This window comes from Carlito syrichta, unplaced genomic scaffold, assembly GCF_000164805.1.
Source record: "Carlito syrichta isolate Samal-C Ts95f unplaced genomic scaffold, Tarsius_syrichta-2.0.1 Scaffold302555, whole genome shotgun sequence".
Classification (NCBI taxonomy): domain Eukaryota; kingdom Metazoa; phylum Chordata; class Mammalia; order Primates; family Tarsiidae; genus Carlito; species Carlito syrichta.
This window is the reverse complement of record NW_007246651.1, coordinates 354,379-373,845: the sequence shown is the minus strand read 5'-3', so window position 1 is coordinate 373,845 and position 19,467 is coordinate 354,379. Positions and strand designations below refer to the sequence as shown.

The 19,467-nt window shown below is 37.3% G+C and overlaps 1 protein-coding gene and 1 pseudogene across 2 annotated transcripts in view; one reads left to right on the top strand and one right to left on the bottom strand.

The window, feature by feature from the left end:
* TRIM24 (tripartite motif containing 24) overlaps window positions 1–19,467 on the top strand; it is a 78,302-nt gene that overhangs the window by 6,697 nt on the left and 52,138 nt on the right. The window contains exons 3-6 of the mRNA XM_021711747.1: window positions 2,669–2,816; window positions 8,605–8,737; window positions 14,953–15,069; window positions 18,386–18,500. Of these exons, the coding sequence (XP_021567422.1) occupies window positions 2,669–2,816; window positions 8,605–8,737; window positions 14,953–15,069; window positions 18,386–18,500 (513 nt within the window). The remainder of the gene's footprint in view (window positions 1–2,668; window positions 2,817–8,604; window positions 8,738–14,952; window positions 15,070–18,385; window positions 18,501–19,467) is intronic.
* LOC103259173 lies at window positions 7,871–8,275 on the bottom strand (annotated as a pseudogene). Its single transcript, XR_504221.2, has one exon. The product of XR_504221.2 is annotated as an interferon-induced transmembrane protein 3 pseudogene (transcript).

Here is a 19,467-nt window from a genome sequence, read left to right as displayed (position 1 = left end):
CCCCGGCCACCGCAGCCTCGGCCTGCTGGGCTCCGGCGATCCTTCCACCTCAGCCTTCCGAGTAGCCGGAATTACAGGCATGCGCCACCACGCCCAGCTGATTTTTTTGATTTATTGTAGAGATGAGGTCTCGCTACCCAGGCGGATCTCGAACCCGCGGGCTCAGGCAATTCACTCACCTCAGCCTCCCAAAGGCGCGGGATTACAGGCTGAGCCACCGAGCCCGGCTCACAGTGATTTTTTAATACCAAATATCTAGACAGTGATCAGATATCTGATTGCTGTTGGTTTTGTTTTTAACAACATTTTGTTTCTATAAGAATCTGATAAGGCCTATGCAGTGCATTTGGTTGATTTGTCTCAAACATACCTTTTAGGTAATCTCAATTTACCCATTTGTGTCTCTTCTCATTTAACATACTTGTTACATAAACTGAGTTGTTTGTTCAGTAGAGTTAGCCTTATTCTGAATTTCTATAAAGTCACTTAATATGCTTCTTTCTCCCATGTATTATGTATACTGGTAATAAAAATGTAGTCGCTGGTTTAGATTCTGGTTCCACTGGAGGTAAGAATACTTTTATATGTGTATGCCCATCAAGAGGCATTTGGTGTCTGGTTGTCTGTTTTTCTGATGGCAGCAGATATTAATGATCCCCGCCATGATCCCATATTTCATGAAGGGCTTTGAAAAATGGCGACATTTTAATCCTATCATTCCTTTTTCTTTCTTTTTTTTTTTTGAATTGGAGTCTCAGTCTGTCACCCAGACTGGAGGCTGCTCCCGGCCACTGCAGCCTCGACCTGCTGGGCTCTGGCGATCCTTCCACCTCAGCCTTCCGAGTAGCTGGAATTACAGGCACGCACTACCACGCCCAGCTGATCTTTTTTAAAATTTATTGTAGAGATGAGGTCTTGCCAAGTTGCCCAGGTGGGTCTCAAACCCACGGACTCAGGCAATCCACTCACCTCAGCCTCCCAAAGCGCGGGATTACAGACTGAGCCACCGAGCCCAGTTTATTTCTTAACTGAAATAGAAAATGCTTCCTTCATCAATTCCTAAGTTACCCTAAAGTATAGCTTATACAGGGAAGGTAAGTTAAATGCTTGATTCTTTCCCTTTAGTTGCCAATTTTTATTTATTTTATTTTTTGAGTTTGGGTCTCAGGCTGGAAGGCAGTGGCATAATTATGGCTCACCACAGCCTTGAACTCTGGGCTCATGCCATCCTTCTGCCTTAGCCTCCTGAGTAGCTGGGACCACATGTGTGCCAGCATGCCTGGCTTATTTTTTTTAATCTTTGTAGAGACGTGGTCTTGCTGTTGCCCAGGCTGGTCTCAAACTCTTGGCTTCAAGCAGTCCTCCTCGATCTCACAAAGTGCTGGGATTACAGGCTAGGATTACCATGCCTGACCCTTGAAAGCTTTTAACTCTTTCTCAACCGCTGAGGTGAATTTATATCATTCCCACAATCTGTTCCTGGTCGCTGCTGACATGAATTTACCTAATCGTGGAAGACTGTCTTTTCGGGTTTATAATCTGAATTAAAAATACAAAGTATGGAATGCTAGTCAGAGTGGTATCTGAGGCAAATGCTGGCTATGTCTGCAACTTTCAGCTGTATCGTGCAAAAGGCAACAGTTTAGAAGACCCATTTCACTTGTGCTTAACAACAGAAGTTTGCAGCAACCAGCTTCAGAGTTTTTCTATTTTCACCCTCTCTCAGTATTGGGAAAGCGAAAAATTTGCTGGTCACAAATATGTTAATAGACTTACTTGAGCAAAGACTAAGATTGTCATTTAACCCTGTTTGTTCTGGTCCCTCCTCTTCTTATCCCAGCTCCTTTTCTTGGCACTCTTTGAGCGCTCCTCTTCAGTCACACTTGCTTTCCTTTCAGTTCTTTGGACCTGTCTGTTCCTTTGCCTGGGGCTTTTTGTGTATTCTGTTCTCTCTGCTTAGAAGGCTCTTCTGCTTAGAAGGCTCTTCATCCAGTGATTGTTGCCTCAACTTTCATATCTTGGTGCTATTATGATCTTCTTAGGACAAACTTCATTACCTAATCTTTCCTCTGGTTTTCCCCAACCTTCCAACCCCACTAAAATGAGATTCATTTCTTCATCCATGCTCTTACAGCTTTTCTTGTGTTTCCTTTATGGTATCTTTCAGTTTGTAGTTATATATTGGTATGTCTGTTCCAAAAGTGTGCATGTGCCTTGCATTTAATCTTTACAACTACTCAGTAAAATCGGTGCTATTACCCTCTTTTACAAAGGTGAGTGCTCCAAGCAACCTGTGCAAGACCACTCAGCTAGTAAGTGAGGGAACTGGGATTTGAACACACTCTTCATCTATGAGACTGTGGTTATTATAGGGCAGGGACTTTGTTTACTTTTTCTGACCTATCCTTAACACCTAGTATAATGCCTGAAGTATTTGGGATATTAAATTAAGGAGAAAATGTACTTATATTCTTGTCTATTGAACAGTATTTCTATTTCATATGTACACAATTTAATACATAACGTCAACTTAAATTTCTAAACACTGTTAAGGAGATAACTGATTGAGTTCAGTATGATTGGTATATTGTTTATGTATAAGTAGTGGAATGGCCAGCATTTTTTCATTTTTTCGAAAATTCATTTGACATGTTTATTTTGTTATTAGGTGTGTACAAGCTGTGAGGACAATGCAGAAGCTAATGGGTTTTGTGTAGAATGTGTTGAATGGCTCTGCAAGACGTGTATCCGAGCTCATCAGAGGGTGAAGTTCACAAAAGACCACACTGTCAGACAGAAAGAGGAAGTATCTCCAGGTAATAAATTCATTCTTTTCTTTTTTTTCTATCTCTTCCTCTGTCTTTTCTTTCTATATTGACTTGTTGAGACACTTGTTTTGGTAAGCTTTATACTTTTTTTTTTTTTTTTTACTATGAAGAGGTCTATATTATAATTGAAATTTAAGTACTTAAAAATGTTGGTAAGCACGAATAGATATAGAATATTACTTTACACTCACATTCCCAATCCTCCTGTCCTATAAATGTCTTCATTTGGTGTGCATATAGAACGCCTGGAAAAAAATATCTTTTTCTTTTATCTCTTATCTCTAAGGTGACAAGGAATAGGCATAAATGTTTTGTTTTATAACTGTCTCTTCTGATATTCTTGCTTTATGATAATTTGTCTGATATAGAAATAACCAAAACACCTCTTATCAACAGGGTGCCTGAATGAAATGCAATTGTACACCTAACCCTTAACTGTACCCCACAAAATCATAATAAAAAATATTGATTTAAAAAAAAGAAATAACCAAAGAACTTTGCTTTTTATGTAATTAGGATTTCTGGATTTTATTCTATTGTTTTTAATGTAAAGTTCACTAATTTTTTGGTAAAATGTATGTAACATTTTAACTATTTTCAAGTGTACAATTCAGAGGCATTAGTTATTTTACAATGTTGTACAGCCATCACCATTATCTTTTTTTTTTTTTTTTTCTGAGTTGGAGTCTCACTGAGTCGCCCAGACTGGAATGCAGTGGCCGCTCCCGGCCACCACAGCTTCGACCTGCTGGGCTCCGGCAATCCTTCCGCCTCAGTCTTCTAAATAGCTGGAACTACACGTGTATGCCACCACACCCGGCTAATTTTTTTTTTTGATTTATTGTAGAGATGAGGTCTCGCCAAGTTACCCGGGCAGGTCTCAAACCCAGGCTCAGGCAATTCACTCACCTCGGCCTCCCAAAGCATGGGATTACAGGCTGAGCCACCGAGCCCGACCCACAATTATCTTTTAAAAAGCTTTTCAGACACTCCAATCAGCATCTTTGTATCCATTAAGTAATAACTTCCATTTTCTTTCCCCTGGTAACCTCTAACCTACTTTCTTTCTGTCTCTATAAATTTGCTTATTTCATACCAGTAGAATTATTCATTATTTGTCCTTAGGTGTCTGGCTGATTTTACTTACTTAAGAATTCGTCCATGTAATAGCATGTGTCAGAATCTCATTACTTTTTATGGCTCATTAGTATATTTTTTTGTTTAAAAATTATTTTACCTCTTTGTGTTCATTTGAGCCGACCAATGTTTGTATGCTTACTCTATAGTCAGGGAAATTAGCTAAGTACTAAGGATGAAAAGGTGACTAAGACAGGTAACTTCCTATAGTCCAGGAGTTGATAGTATAATGAAGACTATAGGCAAATAAATAACCTAAGTTTGGCCTTTATTAGGTTCTATTGGAGCACATCAAAGGAGTACCAACTTTCCAGTTGAAAGAGAGTTGTGACCATGGGAATAGAAAGATTGCCTGGTAACATTGAGTTTACATTTGAAGTGTAGGTCATAAAATCTCCATCAGATCTCAGCAGTCTGGATGTGGGTATGGAAAAGAACTGAATGTATATATGGTTTGGGTTTAGCTGGGTAAATGTTACAGAAACTCAAGAGTGTAATAGATGCATATAATGACATGTGTTGACAGATTTTCAGATTGTATCTGAATAAAGGAAGGAAGTAGAGAATTGGTTTACAGGGTGAAAAAATTGGTTAGAGACCAGAAATATCTATGAGATGCAGTCAAGGTAGTAACTAAGAATTGGAAGGCTAGAAAGTAGAAGTTATTAAAGTGAGATATTTGAATTTATGTTTATAGATGTGAAACATGGCTCAGCCTTTGGAGCCGGAGCCAGCACGGATAAGCACTGTTTCCTGGCAAAGTTAAAAAAATTTAAAAAGTGAGATAAAAGCAAATAGTGAAAATTCTTGTATGGCTGTGAAATAAATAACTAAAATGAAGCTCTAGGTCTTGGGGTTGTCTTATGGTAATTCACTTGAACTTCCACATCCTTCAAGATGCTAATAAGACACTTAGGACTGGGAGAATGACTTTGAGTCAGGATTCAAATTCTCCAACAAGTAAAAGGAATCTATAAATGGATAACATAATATCATTCTCTGTCTAAATCAGAAGGAAGATTATAAATAATTATTCCTGAACAGCAGGCATAAACCAGGATGTCTAAGCATATAAAGCCCAGGTGATATGAACATCAGCAGGCATAAACCAGGATGTCTAAGCATATAAAGCCCAGGTGACATGAACATCAAGAAGAAAGGAACAGGCAGCTATGAGGATATGCAAGTTGAACCATCTTTATATTACTGGAATTCCATTTGGTCTTGATGTGTTGTAGTTGTGTTTCTAATATTCTTGTAATATAGTGCCAGTTTTCCTTCCTGATTTTTTTTCCTTTTTCATTCTGAATTTATGTATTTTTATCTTCTTTTTGAACCAGCTAAGTTGATTGTTTTGTTTTTATCCACAGATACAGCTTTTGCATGTGTTTGTCTAATTACCATTTTAAAGTTCTACTACTAACTTCGTTGAGATAAATACTTGGTGCTTATTTTCACTCTTCCTTCTTAGCATTTTAAGTATTTAAAGCTTGAATTAATGATTTACCAGTTTACTTTCCGCTGTTTCTTTAGCTATTCTGCACTTATGGTTACCAAGCATTTGGGGATTTGTGAATTTTTGTGTTTGTTCTCTATTGTGGTAGATTTGTAAATGATGATAAGGACAAGAAGATCATGATTTATATAAAGTGCAAAAAAGCAGGTTGCTGAACAATACAATTATTAGGAACACAAGAATTACTGAGAACAAGGATATTTTTCTAATGTTTTGGCTTTCTTTGTTTCCATTTTCAACTATAGTTTTATTGTATTATGGTCAGAAAATGTGAGCCTGTTAACTCATTCTCCTTACTAGCACACATTGAAGGTTTTTGTAAGGATTATAATTATATCAAAATTAATTTCAGATGACAAAGACTAAATTAAAAAGAAACCATAAAACTATACTATGTGAAAAATTAAGTGCACATTTTTTTTTAAGCAGAGAGGAGAAAGCGTTTCTAGAAGCAGTTCTTAAAAATTAAAGCCACAAAAAAATACCTGTTTGGAGGAAAGGAGCATAAACTAAGTAAAACTGGGGAAAGTATTTCTAAAATCTTTGGCAGACAATACATAAAATGTGTATAGAAGTCAGTAAAAAAGAGAGTTAGACAGAAAAATGGTAGAGGTACCTAGCAGACAATTCTTTTTTTGTGTTGAGACTCTCACTCTGTCACCCAGGCTGGAGTGCAGTGGCGTGTTCACGGCCACCGCAGCCTCAACCTGCTGTGCTCAGGTGATCCTTCCATCTCAGCCTTCCAAATATCTGGAACTATAGGTGTGTACCACCACACGGCTAATTTTTTAAAAAATTTATTGTACAGATGAGGTCTCACCAAGTTGCCCAGGCTGGTCTCAAACCCCTGGCCTCAGGCAGTGCTCTCGTCTCCACCTCCCAAAGTGTTGGGATTACAGTCATGCGCCACTGTTCTTTTTTTTTTTGCCAGGAAAGAAGGCTTTTTATTTGGATGGTATTCGACTGACAGTTCTTAAAAGAAATACAAATGTCCCCAAATGTAAAAAGTTGTTTGATATGAAATACATCCTAAAATAGTAAAGTAAAAGTCTCTCTGTCTGTCCCCACCACCACCCCCAATCAGTATAATATTCCCTGTTAATAAGGTAATAACCACTCTACACTGGTTGGAGTACAAATTGGCATAATTTGGGGGGAAGACCATTTAGTTTTGTCTGTAAAGATTACCCTTTAACTTAGGAGTTCTACCACTGGGGGTTTATTTTATGGAAACATTAAAATAATTTATAGATTTTATATGTTTCTTTCAGCATTTTCATAAAACATTGAAATTAGAAACTTCCAAATACCCACTAGCAAGTGGTAAAGTGGTATATCTATTCGATGGAATACTATACAGTTACCACATAAGAATGAGGTTGATGTATTCACTAACTCAGAAAAGATAAAATGAGAAAAGCATTTTGCAAGGCAGTATTTGTAGTGCCATTTATTATGTTATAAAACATAATACAACATTATACAGTATGTTCTTCTATACAGGAAAAAGCAACCAGCAAGTCACATACCAGGTTATTAATAGTAATCTCTAGAGGTGGGATTATTTTGAAATGTTTAAATTTCACCTTTAATTATTAGTGAGATAATTAGAGTTTACTTTTTTTTAAAGTATGTTGAAAAAAATAGATTTGGTCTCACTGTGTTGCCCAGGCTGGTCTCAAATTTCTGGACTCAAGCATTCCTTCTGCCTTAGCCTCCCAAGTTGCTAGAATTACAGGTGTGAACCACTATGCCTGGCCTTGTATTTACTGTTTAATCAGTCATTATGTTTATTTGTATTCTGATTTTTTTCTTTGTTTTTTTTTTTTTACTTTGTAACTTAAGCATAAACTAATGAAAAGTTATGTGGATAACTAGAGTATAATAGTGAAGACTTGATTATTTCTGTATTAATGGAAATATCCTGTCTTAGGATTTTTGCTAAAGTGGGAAAATAATTCATTCACTACTTTTTGGCATTTTTACTATATTTTCTTTCGTGCTGTCCCATTTTAAAAGAGGTTGGGGTAGGGGTCTTGACATGTTGCCCAGCCTACACTCAAGCAGTCCCCACTTCAGTCTTCCAAGTAGTTGGGACAACAGGCATGTGCCACTGCATCCAACTTGATTTTCTGAGTTGCATTTTTAAAATTTCATGTATTGGGGAGAGAAAACATCCAGGTGGTTCATACTGACTTTTGAGGGCTATCTTCTTTTTTTTTTTTTTTTTTTTTTTTTTTTTGTGACACATGCACTTTATTGACCACCACTGTAGAAAAGTGTGTGAGTACAAACTGCTGTAGAAGGGGCCGAGGCACGGGGAAGAGAACGGAAGGTTGGGCACATGGGCCTCGCTGTGGCGATGATGAACTCCACGTGGCCTCACAGTCTACTGAAACACCACGAAGATCAAGACCAGAACGAGGATGACACCAATGGTCCCAAGGATGCCCAGGATCAGGGCCCAGATGTTCAGGCACTTGGCGGTGGAGGCGGAGGCCTGGGCCCCGGTCACGTCGCCCACCATCTTCCTGTCCCTAGACTTCACGGAGCAGGCGAAGGCGATGAAGCCCAGACAGCAGACATTCAGGAAGAGCGTGTTGAACAGGGACCAGACGACGTGGTCGGGCACGGAGGTGTCACTGTGGATGTGGATCACGGTGGACGTCGTGGGAGCAGGGCCGTGGGGCGTCCCCAGCATGGCCACCTCGTGCTCCTCCTTGAGCATCTCATAGTTCAGGGGGGCGCCGGCGCTGGCCCGAGTGAAGAAGGTCTGGGAAGTGTGGTGCATGGCCAGAGACGGGGGCGCTGAGGGGTCGAGGGCTATCTTCTTAAGACTTTTTTAATTCCATAAAAATCTTTTAAACTAACACTTAGTCCTTTCATTTACTTGTGAATTAACTTGAACTTCTGCTTGGAAAATGGAAAGCAGATTTATTTTTTTTCTGAAATGTTGAAATAAACATTTTAATATCAGTCATACCTTGTGGTAGTTGCAGTGGAGATGAAGCTGCTTCTAGTTTTTTAAATATCAATAGATTTGAACTCAAATGGACAATCCAGTAAGTATTTATTATTCAATTATGTTAATTTTCTTCTCTTTGTCTTTTATTGTTTCTGCAGAGGCAGTTGGTGTCACCAGCCAGCGACCAGTATTTTGTCCTTTTCATAAAAAGGAGCAGTTGAAGCTTTACTGTGAGACGTGTGACAAACTGACATGTCGAGACTGTCAGTTATTAGAACATAAGGAGCATAGGTACCACCATCTTTCATTATATACATAGATTCATAATACTTCATGAGGACTAGAAGAATGCTGCCAACACAGTCAAATGGCAGGCTGCAAATATGCTGAAACCAGGATTTCAACTTTGGCACTATTGACATTTTGGGCTAGATAACTCTTTGTTGTGGGGGACTGATTTGTGTACTGTGTTATAATTAACAGTATTCTTGACCTTTACCAACTAGATGCTGGCAGGACCCTACCTTCTCCCCAGTTGTGACAACTAAAAGTGACTCTAGACATTGCCAAATGTCTTATGGTGCAAAATCGCCCCAAGTTCAGAGCCACTGGCATGTATGTTGTTTTAAAATATGTTGAATTAGTTGCCTGCATTGCAAAATTAAGGCGTTTTTACTTTTTTTTTTTTAATGTCGACTTCTGGCTTTTTTGAGGAAATGGAAGCTCTTCTGTCTGTATACTTTCATGTCAGCATTTGAATGGAATTGACTTTGGTGCTCTTCAGAATGAAGCATGTCTTTTCCAATCATTATTGTCCTTACCAAAGTTTGCTATTAAATCTGACCTCTCTAAGCATTTGGATTAGCAAAATTGCTTATAGTAGTCAAGGCTCCCAATAATGGCAGACTAGATAATTTAAGGCAACCATACCAGTGAGGGCAACTAGAAAACCTGGACGAGTCATTTTTATGAAATTTTAGAGCTAATGAAATAATAAAGAATTAAAGGATGAAGGCTTCTCCTTGTCTTGAGTTGAGATCCTGAAAGTCTACATTACTGTAGCTGGTAAGTAGTTCCTCACAGGGACTCAGCACCTAAGGTTGGATTAAAGTGAAGAAGTCATATTGCTGGTACTTCAAGGTGCCTGTAATCAAATGTAAATGTCTCTAAAAGAAGAAAACATTTTAGACTCCAGTTTATTCAGTGAATTGTCCAATACAATATACAGTACACATTTAAAAATAACCAGGTATGCTAGGAGATTATGAAAATGTGAACAAAACCTAGCAGATACACAATCTAGAAAAATACATAAAGATCTGCATCTTATTATATCAAAGTGATAAAAAAGGCAAAATGAAAAATTTGGGTGGGAAACTGAAAATTCTAAAAAAAGAAGTGGAAAGTATAGAACTGAAAATTGTAATAAATGACATTCAGTAGAAAGGTTTTATAGCAGATTTGGCATAAAAAATGAAAACTAATGAACTAGAAGAAAATTAAGATACCCAAAAAGAACATGGTAAACAAATTTAGGTTAGAGAGTAGAAGAGATAGTCAAGAAAGAGAGGGAAGGTCTAACCTGGAAATAATTGCAGTCCAAGAAGGATAGAAATGCTGGGTGCATTGGTGCACTCCTGTAATCCCAGCACTTTTTGGAGGCCGAAGCAGGGAATTCAGTTGAGGCCAGGAGTTCAAGATTAGCCTTGGTAACTTATCGAGAACCCATCTCTACTTAAAAAATTAGCCAGGTGTGCCTATAGGCCTAGCTACTTGGGAGCCTGAAAGGGAGGATTGCTTGAAGCCTAGTAGTTTGAGGCTTTAGTGAGCTGTGCTCTTCAGCCTGGATGACAGCAGTGAGACCCTGTCTCAAACAAACAAACAAGTACAGAATGGAGAGAATGGGAAGGAAGCAATATTTGAGGACACAATATAGTGGCTGAGAACTTTCAAGTACTGATGAAAGACATTTAGCCCATATTCAAGGAGTCCCACAGGCCCCTAGCAGGATAATTTGAAATGTAAAAAGAAAATGACAAATCTAAAATACTATACCCAGTGCACATATTTGATTAAAATGCAGGTGAATAAAAGATGTTTTGGGCAAACAGGGAGGAGGGATATATATATTAAAAAATATATAACAACATAGTTATAAACCCTCACTAAAGTACTATGTAGGCAGAAAAAATGATAGGATCTAACGGAATAAAGAGCAGTTAAAATAGTAAGCATGAATAAATCTAAAGGAACGTTGACTGAGGAAACAATAATGTTAGTGTGTGGTGTGTATATATGTATGTCACATAGCAGTAGACATGTTAGGAGGATATGGGATTTGTGTTCTAGGCTTCATTCATGGCCTAGGAAGGTAGCAAAAAAGTACAAATGAATATTACGTGATGACAGTTAAAGCTTGCATTTTGTAATATATAGAGTAGTTATTAAAAGAATAGTAGATATACATGTTTCCCAAATAAGGGGATAGGGATGGATATTTTTTATCAGTTTAAACAATGGCCAGAAAAATGAGAAAAAGGAATAAAGAACAGATGGAATATAATAGGGTTTGGTAAGTTGGTAGATCTACAAATATGCTGTAATTATACTAAATGTAAATAGACATAATGTTCCAAATTACAAACAAATTTTCAGACTAGATAAGAAGCGAAGTAGCTGGGCTCAGTGGCTCAGCTTGTAATCCCGTGCCTTTGGGAGGCTGAGGTGAGTGAATTGCCTGAGCCCACGGGTTCAAGACCCACCTGGGCAGGCGAGACCTCATCTCTACAATAAGTCAAAAAATTAGCCAGGCGTGGCAGTGCGCACCTGTAGTTTCAGCTACTTGGAAGGCTCAGGCGGAAGGATTGCCGGAGCCCAGCAGGTCGAGGCTGCGGTGGCCGGGAGCGGCCACTGCACTCCAGTCTGGGTGACAGTGAGACTCCAACTCAACAACAACAACAAAAAACCAAAGTAGAAAAATCTGCTATTTTATTTTTATGAGACACATCTAAGACCTTAAGTATATAAAAAGGTTAATGGGTAAAGATGTGTCATATAGATGATTGATCAAAGGCAAGATGGTGTTGAAAGAATAACATTATTTGAGATAAAGAGGGAAACTCTGTAAGGATGAAAGACTGTCTTCATCTAAAAGATTTGAATTCTAAATTTATATTTACCACAAATTTACATAAAGAAAAATGACAGATTTCAAACTAATAGACAAATCTACAGTCACAATGGGGGATTATACCGTACTTTACTCAGTAATTGAAGCAAGGTGTGAGGGTGCATACCTATATTTCCAGCAACTCAGGAGATTTAGGTGGTAGGATAGCTTAAGCCAGTCTAGCTTGGGCAGCATAGAAATAAACAAATAATTCACAAAGTAATTTCCAAATCAGTAAAGATATATCAGTAAGATTAAAATAGCACAATTAGCAAAATGTTTTACAGACATTATGAAACACTACTCAACATACATTATTTACAAACATATAAGGAAATATTTTCAATTCATTTTATGCCAAGCATAGTCTTAAATTTCAAAGGATTTAAATCCTGGGCCTGACTTGGTGGCTCAACCTGTAATACTAGCACTTTGGGAGGTCGAGGTGAGTGGGTTGCCTAAGCCCATGGGTTTGAGACCAACCCGGGCAACTTGGCAAGACATCATCTCTATAATAAATCAAAAATTAGCTGGGTATGGTAGTGTGCACCTGTAGTTCCGGCTACTTGCAAAGCTGAGGTGGAAGTATCCCTGGAGCCCAGCAGGTCTATGCTGGGGTGGCCATGAGCATGCCACTGTATTCCAGCCTGGCGGCAGAGTTGAGACTCAACTCAAAAAAGGAAAGAAATCCTGCCAAATAAGTTGTGTAACTACAATGCAGTTAATCTAGGGAACAATAATAGAAGAGAATAGTCCCATAGAAATGATATTCATATGAAAGCTAAATGCAGTGATGCATGATTCTGGACTGTATGCTAAGTTAGAAGAAAAAATGATATGGAAGACATTGAGACAAATTGCATGATTGGAAATATTCTGTCGATTAGATGGAAGTATTGTAACACTGTCGGGTTTTTTTTCCAACTTAATAACTGTACCATAAAGGAACATCCTTGTTTTTAGGAAATACACACTGAACTGCTATCATGAGGCAAAAGTTAAAAACTGATTAATCTGTGTAAAATATACTGAGGCCTCTATACTCTTGCAGATTTAACTTTGAAATTATTTCAAAATAAGCAGTTAACAATAAATGTAAACAATCAGAAGAAATTCCAATGGGTATTATAAAATATTGTGATCAGAATGATAATGAAAATAGTACATACCAAGACCGAATTTAGGTGGTTCAGCCTGTAATCCCAGTACTTTGGGAGACTGAGACAGGTGGGTTGCCTGAGCCCGTGGGTTCGAGACCAGCCTGGGCAACTTGGCAAGCCCTCATCTCTACAATAAATCAAAAATGAGCCAGGCATGGTAGTGCACGCCTGTAGTCCCAGCTACTTGGAAGTCTGAGGCAGAAGGATTGTCTGAGCCCAGCAAGTCAATGCCGGCTTGGCCGTGAGTGTGCCACTGCATTCCAGCCTGGGCAACGGAATGAGAATCCAACTCAAAAAAAAAAAAGAAAAAAGAAAATAGTACATACCAACCACACCTTCAAGTTTTTTTATACCTAAGCCTTATTCAAAATGAAATTTATATCATTAAATGCATATATTATATACAGGATACAGAGTTAACTCACTAACCATTATCTGAAGTTAGGGAAAACAGCAAACCAAACCCAAAGTAAGTGAGTTTTAAAAGGGACATAATAAAAACAAGTGCAGAAATAGTAAAATCCAAAAATTGGGTCTTTCAAAAGATTAGTACATTCAACAAACATGAGTGCTAAAGAAGAGAGAACAGCTGGGAGCAGTGGCTCACACCTATAATCCCAATACTTTGGGAGGCTGAGGTGAGAGGATTGCTTGCTCTCAGGAATTCAAGACCAGCCTGGGTATCATAGCGAGAAATAATCTTTATTAAAAAAAATCATAAATTGATGGGCATGATGGTGCATATCTGTAGACCTAGTTACTTGGGAGGCTGAGATGGGAGGTTCACTTGAGCCCAGGAGTTCAAAGCTGCAGTGATCTACTATCATGCCACGACACTCCAGCCTGAGTGGCAGAGTGAGACCACGTCTTATTAAAAAACCAAAAAACAAACACTTGAGTTCCCTAAGAAAGACTTCAGAATGGAATTATTTGCATATATATGACTATGTACAGAGGGAATCCATTAGAATTATTAATTTATTGGTTGTCCACTGGCAACCCTATATATACTTATTAATTTAATTACTTTAACACTTAAAACTCATATTATGTAAAATGTTAAGTTAGAAATATATATTTTGTTCATTTCATAGAAAAATAAAATTCTAATGTATCATCTACATCATTGCCTAAGTTCTTCAGAGCGTTTTTTTGAGTCATCATACTAGTTTCTAATGTATGTCATCTTAACTTTCAAATTTTATAAATTTGTAAAAAGCCATAGCATATGATATGGTTGCTTCAAGTTTTATCACAACAAGTAACATCAGGAGTTTTGCCTTTCTTCCCCTGTTTATCCTTTAGGCATATCTTTGTAACCTCTACAACATAACTACCTATTTAGAAGTGATTTTTTTTTTTTGAGTTGGAATCTCACTCTGTCGCCCAGACTGGAGTGCAGTGGCACACTCCTGGCCACCGCAGCCTCGACCTGCTGGGCTCTGGCGATCCTTCCGCCTCAGCCTTCCAAGTAGCTGGAACTACAGGCGCGCGCTACCACACCCGGCTAATTTTTTGATTTATTGTAGAGATGAGGTCTCATAGAAGTAATTTTTAAAAAACGGTTTATATACAGTAAACTTTAATAAATTGGAAATTACAAAATAGTTAATCAATCTACTTAGGTATCTTTGACTAATTTTTGCCAAGTCTGCCAAGTAAGATTTAAAAACAAAATAAGCCTCTAAGACTGTGAATGATTGATTTATATCTTTTCCAAACTGTCAATATATTTTAGAATGTTCATATGTAATATCTGCAAAGATTCTTTTTGGGGGTGGGGGTTGGGGGAAGGAGACAGAGTCTTGTTCTGTTGCTCAAGCTGGAGTGGTGCATGACCACGGCTCACTGCAGCCCTGACTTTCAGGACTCAAGCAACCTTTCCAGCTCAGCCTCCTAAGTAGCTGAAACTATAGGTACATGCCACCATGCCTGACTAATTATTAAATTTTTTTATAGAAACAAGGTCTTGCTGTGTTGCCCAGGCTGGAAGACTTTTTTGAGGAATAATTTAAAAGAAGGAGAAAAACCTGCCTTCTTAGGGGTATATTTGGTATTTTTCAAAGATTATTATTTAAATCCTTTATAATCTTATTTTTTATTAGTCATTTAATCACTTTTGGACTTTTCTTTATTTCAGACAGATACTTGTATAAATAATTTGCTTATTTTTTCAGATATCAATTTATAGAAGAAGCTTTTCAGAATCAGAAAGTGATCATAGATACATTAATCACCAAACTGATGGAAAAAACAAAATACATAAAATTCACAGGAAATCAGATACAAAACAGGTAATTTTATGGTAGTATAATAAATAATTCTTATAAATGTGTTAAGTATATTCACCTTTAGAATAGAACATTTTCCTTAACTTACAGTGAAGTAATAAGTGGTCACATGACTGTAATAACATATGGTTGATAATACTTTTCTAGAAACTTTATTGGAAAGCATTCTTTTTATCTGTGTATTTTGAAAACTAATATAACAGATAGCTACTGTTAATAATAGCTCATTTATCTGTTAGAAATTGCTAACTTATGTTTTCAAATTCTGAAGAAGTGCTAAGATTTAAAAACAAAATCAACCATTTTTTGCCAGTATTTACATTTTAACACGTGAATATATACCTAAATGCTATTTTATTTTATATTACATTATATCATCATTTTATTTTATTTTTTGAGTTGGAGTCTCACTTTGTCACCCATGCTGGAAGGCAGTGGCATGCTCACAGCCAGTGCACCTCCACCTGCTTAGGTTCAGGCAGTCCTTCTGCTTCAGCCTTCCATGTAACTGGAGCTACAGGCGTGCCTCACCATGCCCGGCTACTTTTTGGATTTATTGTAGAGATGAGGGCTTGCCAAGTTGCCCGGGCTGTCTTTCACCTTGGCCCCTCCCCAAGTGCTGCGATTATAGGCGTGAGCCACCATGTCTGACCCTTAATCTATTTTAGAGTTTGATAAAAATTGAAGTGCCTTCCTTAGGCTGTGATTTTTAAACTCCAAAGATGTAGGCCAGGCTAGTGAATCAGCCTGTAATCCCAGCACTTTGGGAGGCTGAGGCGAGTAGATTGCCTGAGCCTGCGAGTTCGAGACCAGCCCAGGCAACTTGGCAAGACCTCATCTCTACAATAAATAAATTAGCCAGTTGTGGTAGCGTGCTCCTGTAGTTACAGCTACTTGGAAGGCCGAGGCGGAAGGATCGCCAGAGCCCAACAGGTCGATGCTGGGATGGCAATGAGCGTGCCACTGCACTCCACCGGATGACGAAGTGAGACACCAACTCAAAAAAAAAAAAAAAAAGATGTAGACATTTTAAGACACAAGGGACAGGGAACATTAAACTGTTTCATACACCTTTTATTCCTTGTCTGACACAATGCTTAAACAGTTATTACTTGGCAGGTCTTTTCTCCCCCAAAGAAGGAAATAATCAGTTGTCCAAAGGTTCAATTCTTAGAATTCAGTGATTGGGGAGCAAACCACCAACCTTCACAAAGAAGGGGATTTGTCTAACTCCTTTTTAAAATCTCATTTGGGTCACATGCTAACATTAAATTTACCCCTTTCATTTGTTGTTTTACATATGATAGTAACATGTGACTGCCTAACTAAGCCGAGAAATGTTTATTAGAAAGAGTCTGAGCAAAAGAGGATTTGCAGGGGATTTGAATGTTGTTCTTTAAAAAGTTTGTGTCAGCCTTTCAAGTTCATCTTGCTTAACCAATCATAATCTGTTATTCTACCATTTTGGAACATAGTTAAGGGTGGAGTATTTGGGAATTTTTTCCAGGTAATTAATTCTCTGTTACCTGATTTTCATAAGAGAGATTTTTAAACATAATTTAACCCTTTCTTGCTTCCTCAGCATTATTAGTATATCTGTTCATTATAATGTGCCTTGTAGTTTTTTTAATTCTTTCTTATCAGCTTCCATTTCTTTTTGCCTTTCTCTTCCACACAATTATAATTAACCCAATACTATTTCTTTTACCATTTCTAATAAGAATAATGTAGTATGCCAAATAGAATAATTGGTGGGTTTAAGAATGTTTGCTTCTGAATAATTGAAAATTTATAATGAATATTTATTGAATGAATGAAGAGAGGCAATTGTCTGTATTTCTACCATCTAGTGGTAAAAGATAGCAATTGTAAAATAATTAATTTTAAGTTAAAGATTCGCCCTTAATCAAATTTTTTTTTTACCTTTTTCTTAACCTTTCCACTGTGTATATAGTGTGAGTGTGGATGAAGGCTCACATTTTTTTATATATGAATGTCCACTTCCAACACACTTTGTTGAAAATGCTGTTCTGTATCTCTGTGAAATTGCTTTGGCATCTTTACAGAAAATCAGTTGACCGCATATGTGTGGGATTATTTCTGGACTCCATTGTGTTTTTGTTTTTGCCAGTACTTCACTTTTATGATTACATTCACTGTAGCTTTTAAGTCCTTAAATCATATAGTGTTAGTTCTCTAGTTGTTTTTTTTTTTTTTTACTTTTTCTTAAAACATTAAATAATGGCATTGTTGTATGGAAGGATTTTGATTTCTCAGTTGTAAAAATTAAAGAATCATTGTTAGGTGCTAATTGTTTATATATCTTTATAGCTTGCCTAATTATAAAATAATTAAAAATTCACTAGACTCACTAATTTGCTATTAATTTGCTTGCAAACTGGCACTACTTTTCACTTATTCACTATATTCTTCCTTCATGAAACTATTTAACTGAGTTTTTTGAGATTGGTTGCTTTCCAGGCCTATCTGGTTTCCTTGATTCTGTAGCAATATTCACGTCAAACAACTATCTTGAATAATTTCAAACAAAGAGAGTAAAATCTTTGCCATTTTGGTCTTGAGATTTGGAGGGTAACTATGGGAGAAGCATAGAGGAGAAATTAAGCTATTTATTTAATCTCATGAAGTTTGGTAGATGCTTTTATTCTTTTCTACTTCTATAAGATATTCTGACGTGGTACTATATGTTTTCCTTTCTACCCATTTTATCTCCATGAAATAGTGTTTTCGTTTTCTCTAATAAAGGAAGAAAAGCATGTGGTTGATGAAACATAGTTATTTGACTGCTAATTTTGAGGTAAATCTGTTATCAAAAATAAAAACTACTGTTGTCTTCTATTCAGGTATAATGTTTACTGTAAGCAGTTCAGATGACTAAGATAAGAATATCACATGTACACTTTTCTAATTTTTAGTTGCAGTGAATACAATAGAACTTGTTCAGAATCATAGTTTCTTTAATTTATTTATAAATTCTCTTTTTAGTCCACCCCTTCTCCTCCATCCTTTTAGGTAGAATATTGATTCTCCTGGGTATCATCATAATCTTTCCAAACTATATTTTCTAAAAATGTGCTCATTCTCTTAAATTTTTACATATTTTGAGTATAGCGTTGTACTGACTGTATCTTTCAGAAGAATTATATTTCTGCTGTTTTATCTTCAGGACAGTCAAGTTAAACTAAAGGACTCTTGGAATAGCATAACTTCTAAGGACTGACAATCCATCTTAAATTTTCTTTTTTTAAAAAAAGCCTTAAGTCTTAGATGTTTTCTCCCCCTTTCATTTAATTTTCAGAATAATTGAAGTAAACCAAAATCAAAAGCAGGTGGAACAGGATATTAAAGTTGCTATATTTACATTGATGGTAGAAATAAATAAGAAAGGAAAAGCTCTGCTGCATCAGCTAGAGGTAAGTTATTGCCCGTGGGGACAGTCTGTTGTCCAAATTCATCATAGTATTTTCTTAAGTAGTTGTAAATTTGAAATCATAGTGTTTTTCATATCATTGTTTCTATTTATGGTTCAATAATTTTTTTTTATCCCCAGTTTTCCTTTCCCAGGTTCTGCTTTGTAGTAGTTAATGGTCTTAAAATATATACTAACACTATCTTGCTCCTTATTATTTGCTTCATAGCACAAATCATAGTGCCTTGAGTCATTTTAGAGATTCACTGAAGTGAAAACTTTGCATCACCAAAGGGGTGCAGTTGAGCAGAATTTTCTAAAATTATACACTGTTAGTTATATTTACTTCTCAAATGTATACATTTAACCTTGGAAGAAGTTAGGTAAAAGAATGTGGTTCTTGGCCGGATGTGGTGGCTCACACTTGTAAACCCAGTGTTTTGGGAGGCTGAGGCAGAAGGATCACTTGAGGGCCAAGAGTTGGAGACCAGCCTGGGCAACATAGCAGCCCGCATGGTGGGGTGCACCAGTAGTCCCAGCTGTTGGGAGGCTAAGGCAGAGGGATTTTTTTTTTTTTTTTTTTTTTTAAGAAAGTAGGATTTATTGAGAGGACAGAGAAGTTCCTGCAGTGGGAGGGGACCCGAAGGGGTTGCCCCAACAGGAGGATTTTTTGAGCCCAGCAGTTGCAAGGCTGTAGTGAGCTATGATCGTACCACTGTACTCCAGCCTGAGTGACAGAGATAACCTGTCTCTTAAAAAAAAAAAGAAAGAAAATGACTGCTGCCTTCGGCATTTTATAGTCTAAACTGTGAGAACAGCACTGATGCTAACACATGAAGGTTAGATTCAAAATTACTCTACCAAAAAGACACCTGCACACCCATGTTTATTGCCACCTGATTCACAATAGCAGAAACATGGAACCAACCCTGTTGCCCACTAAAAGTGGACTGGATAAAGAAAATGGGGTA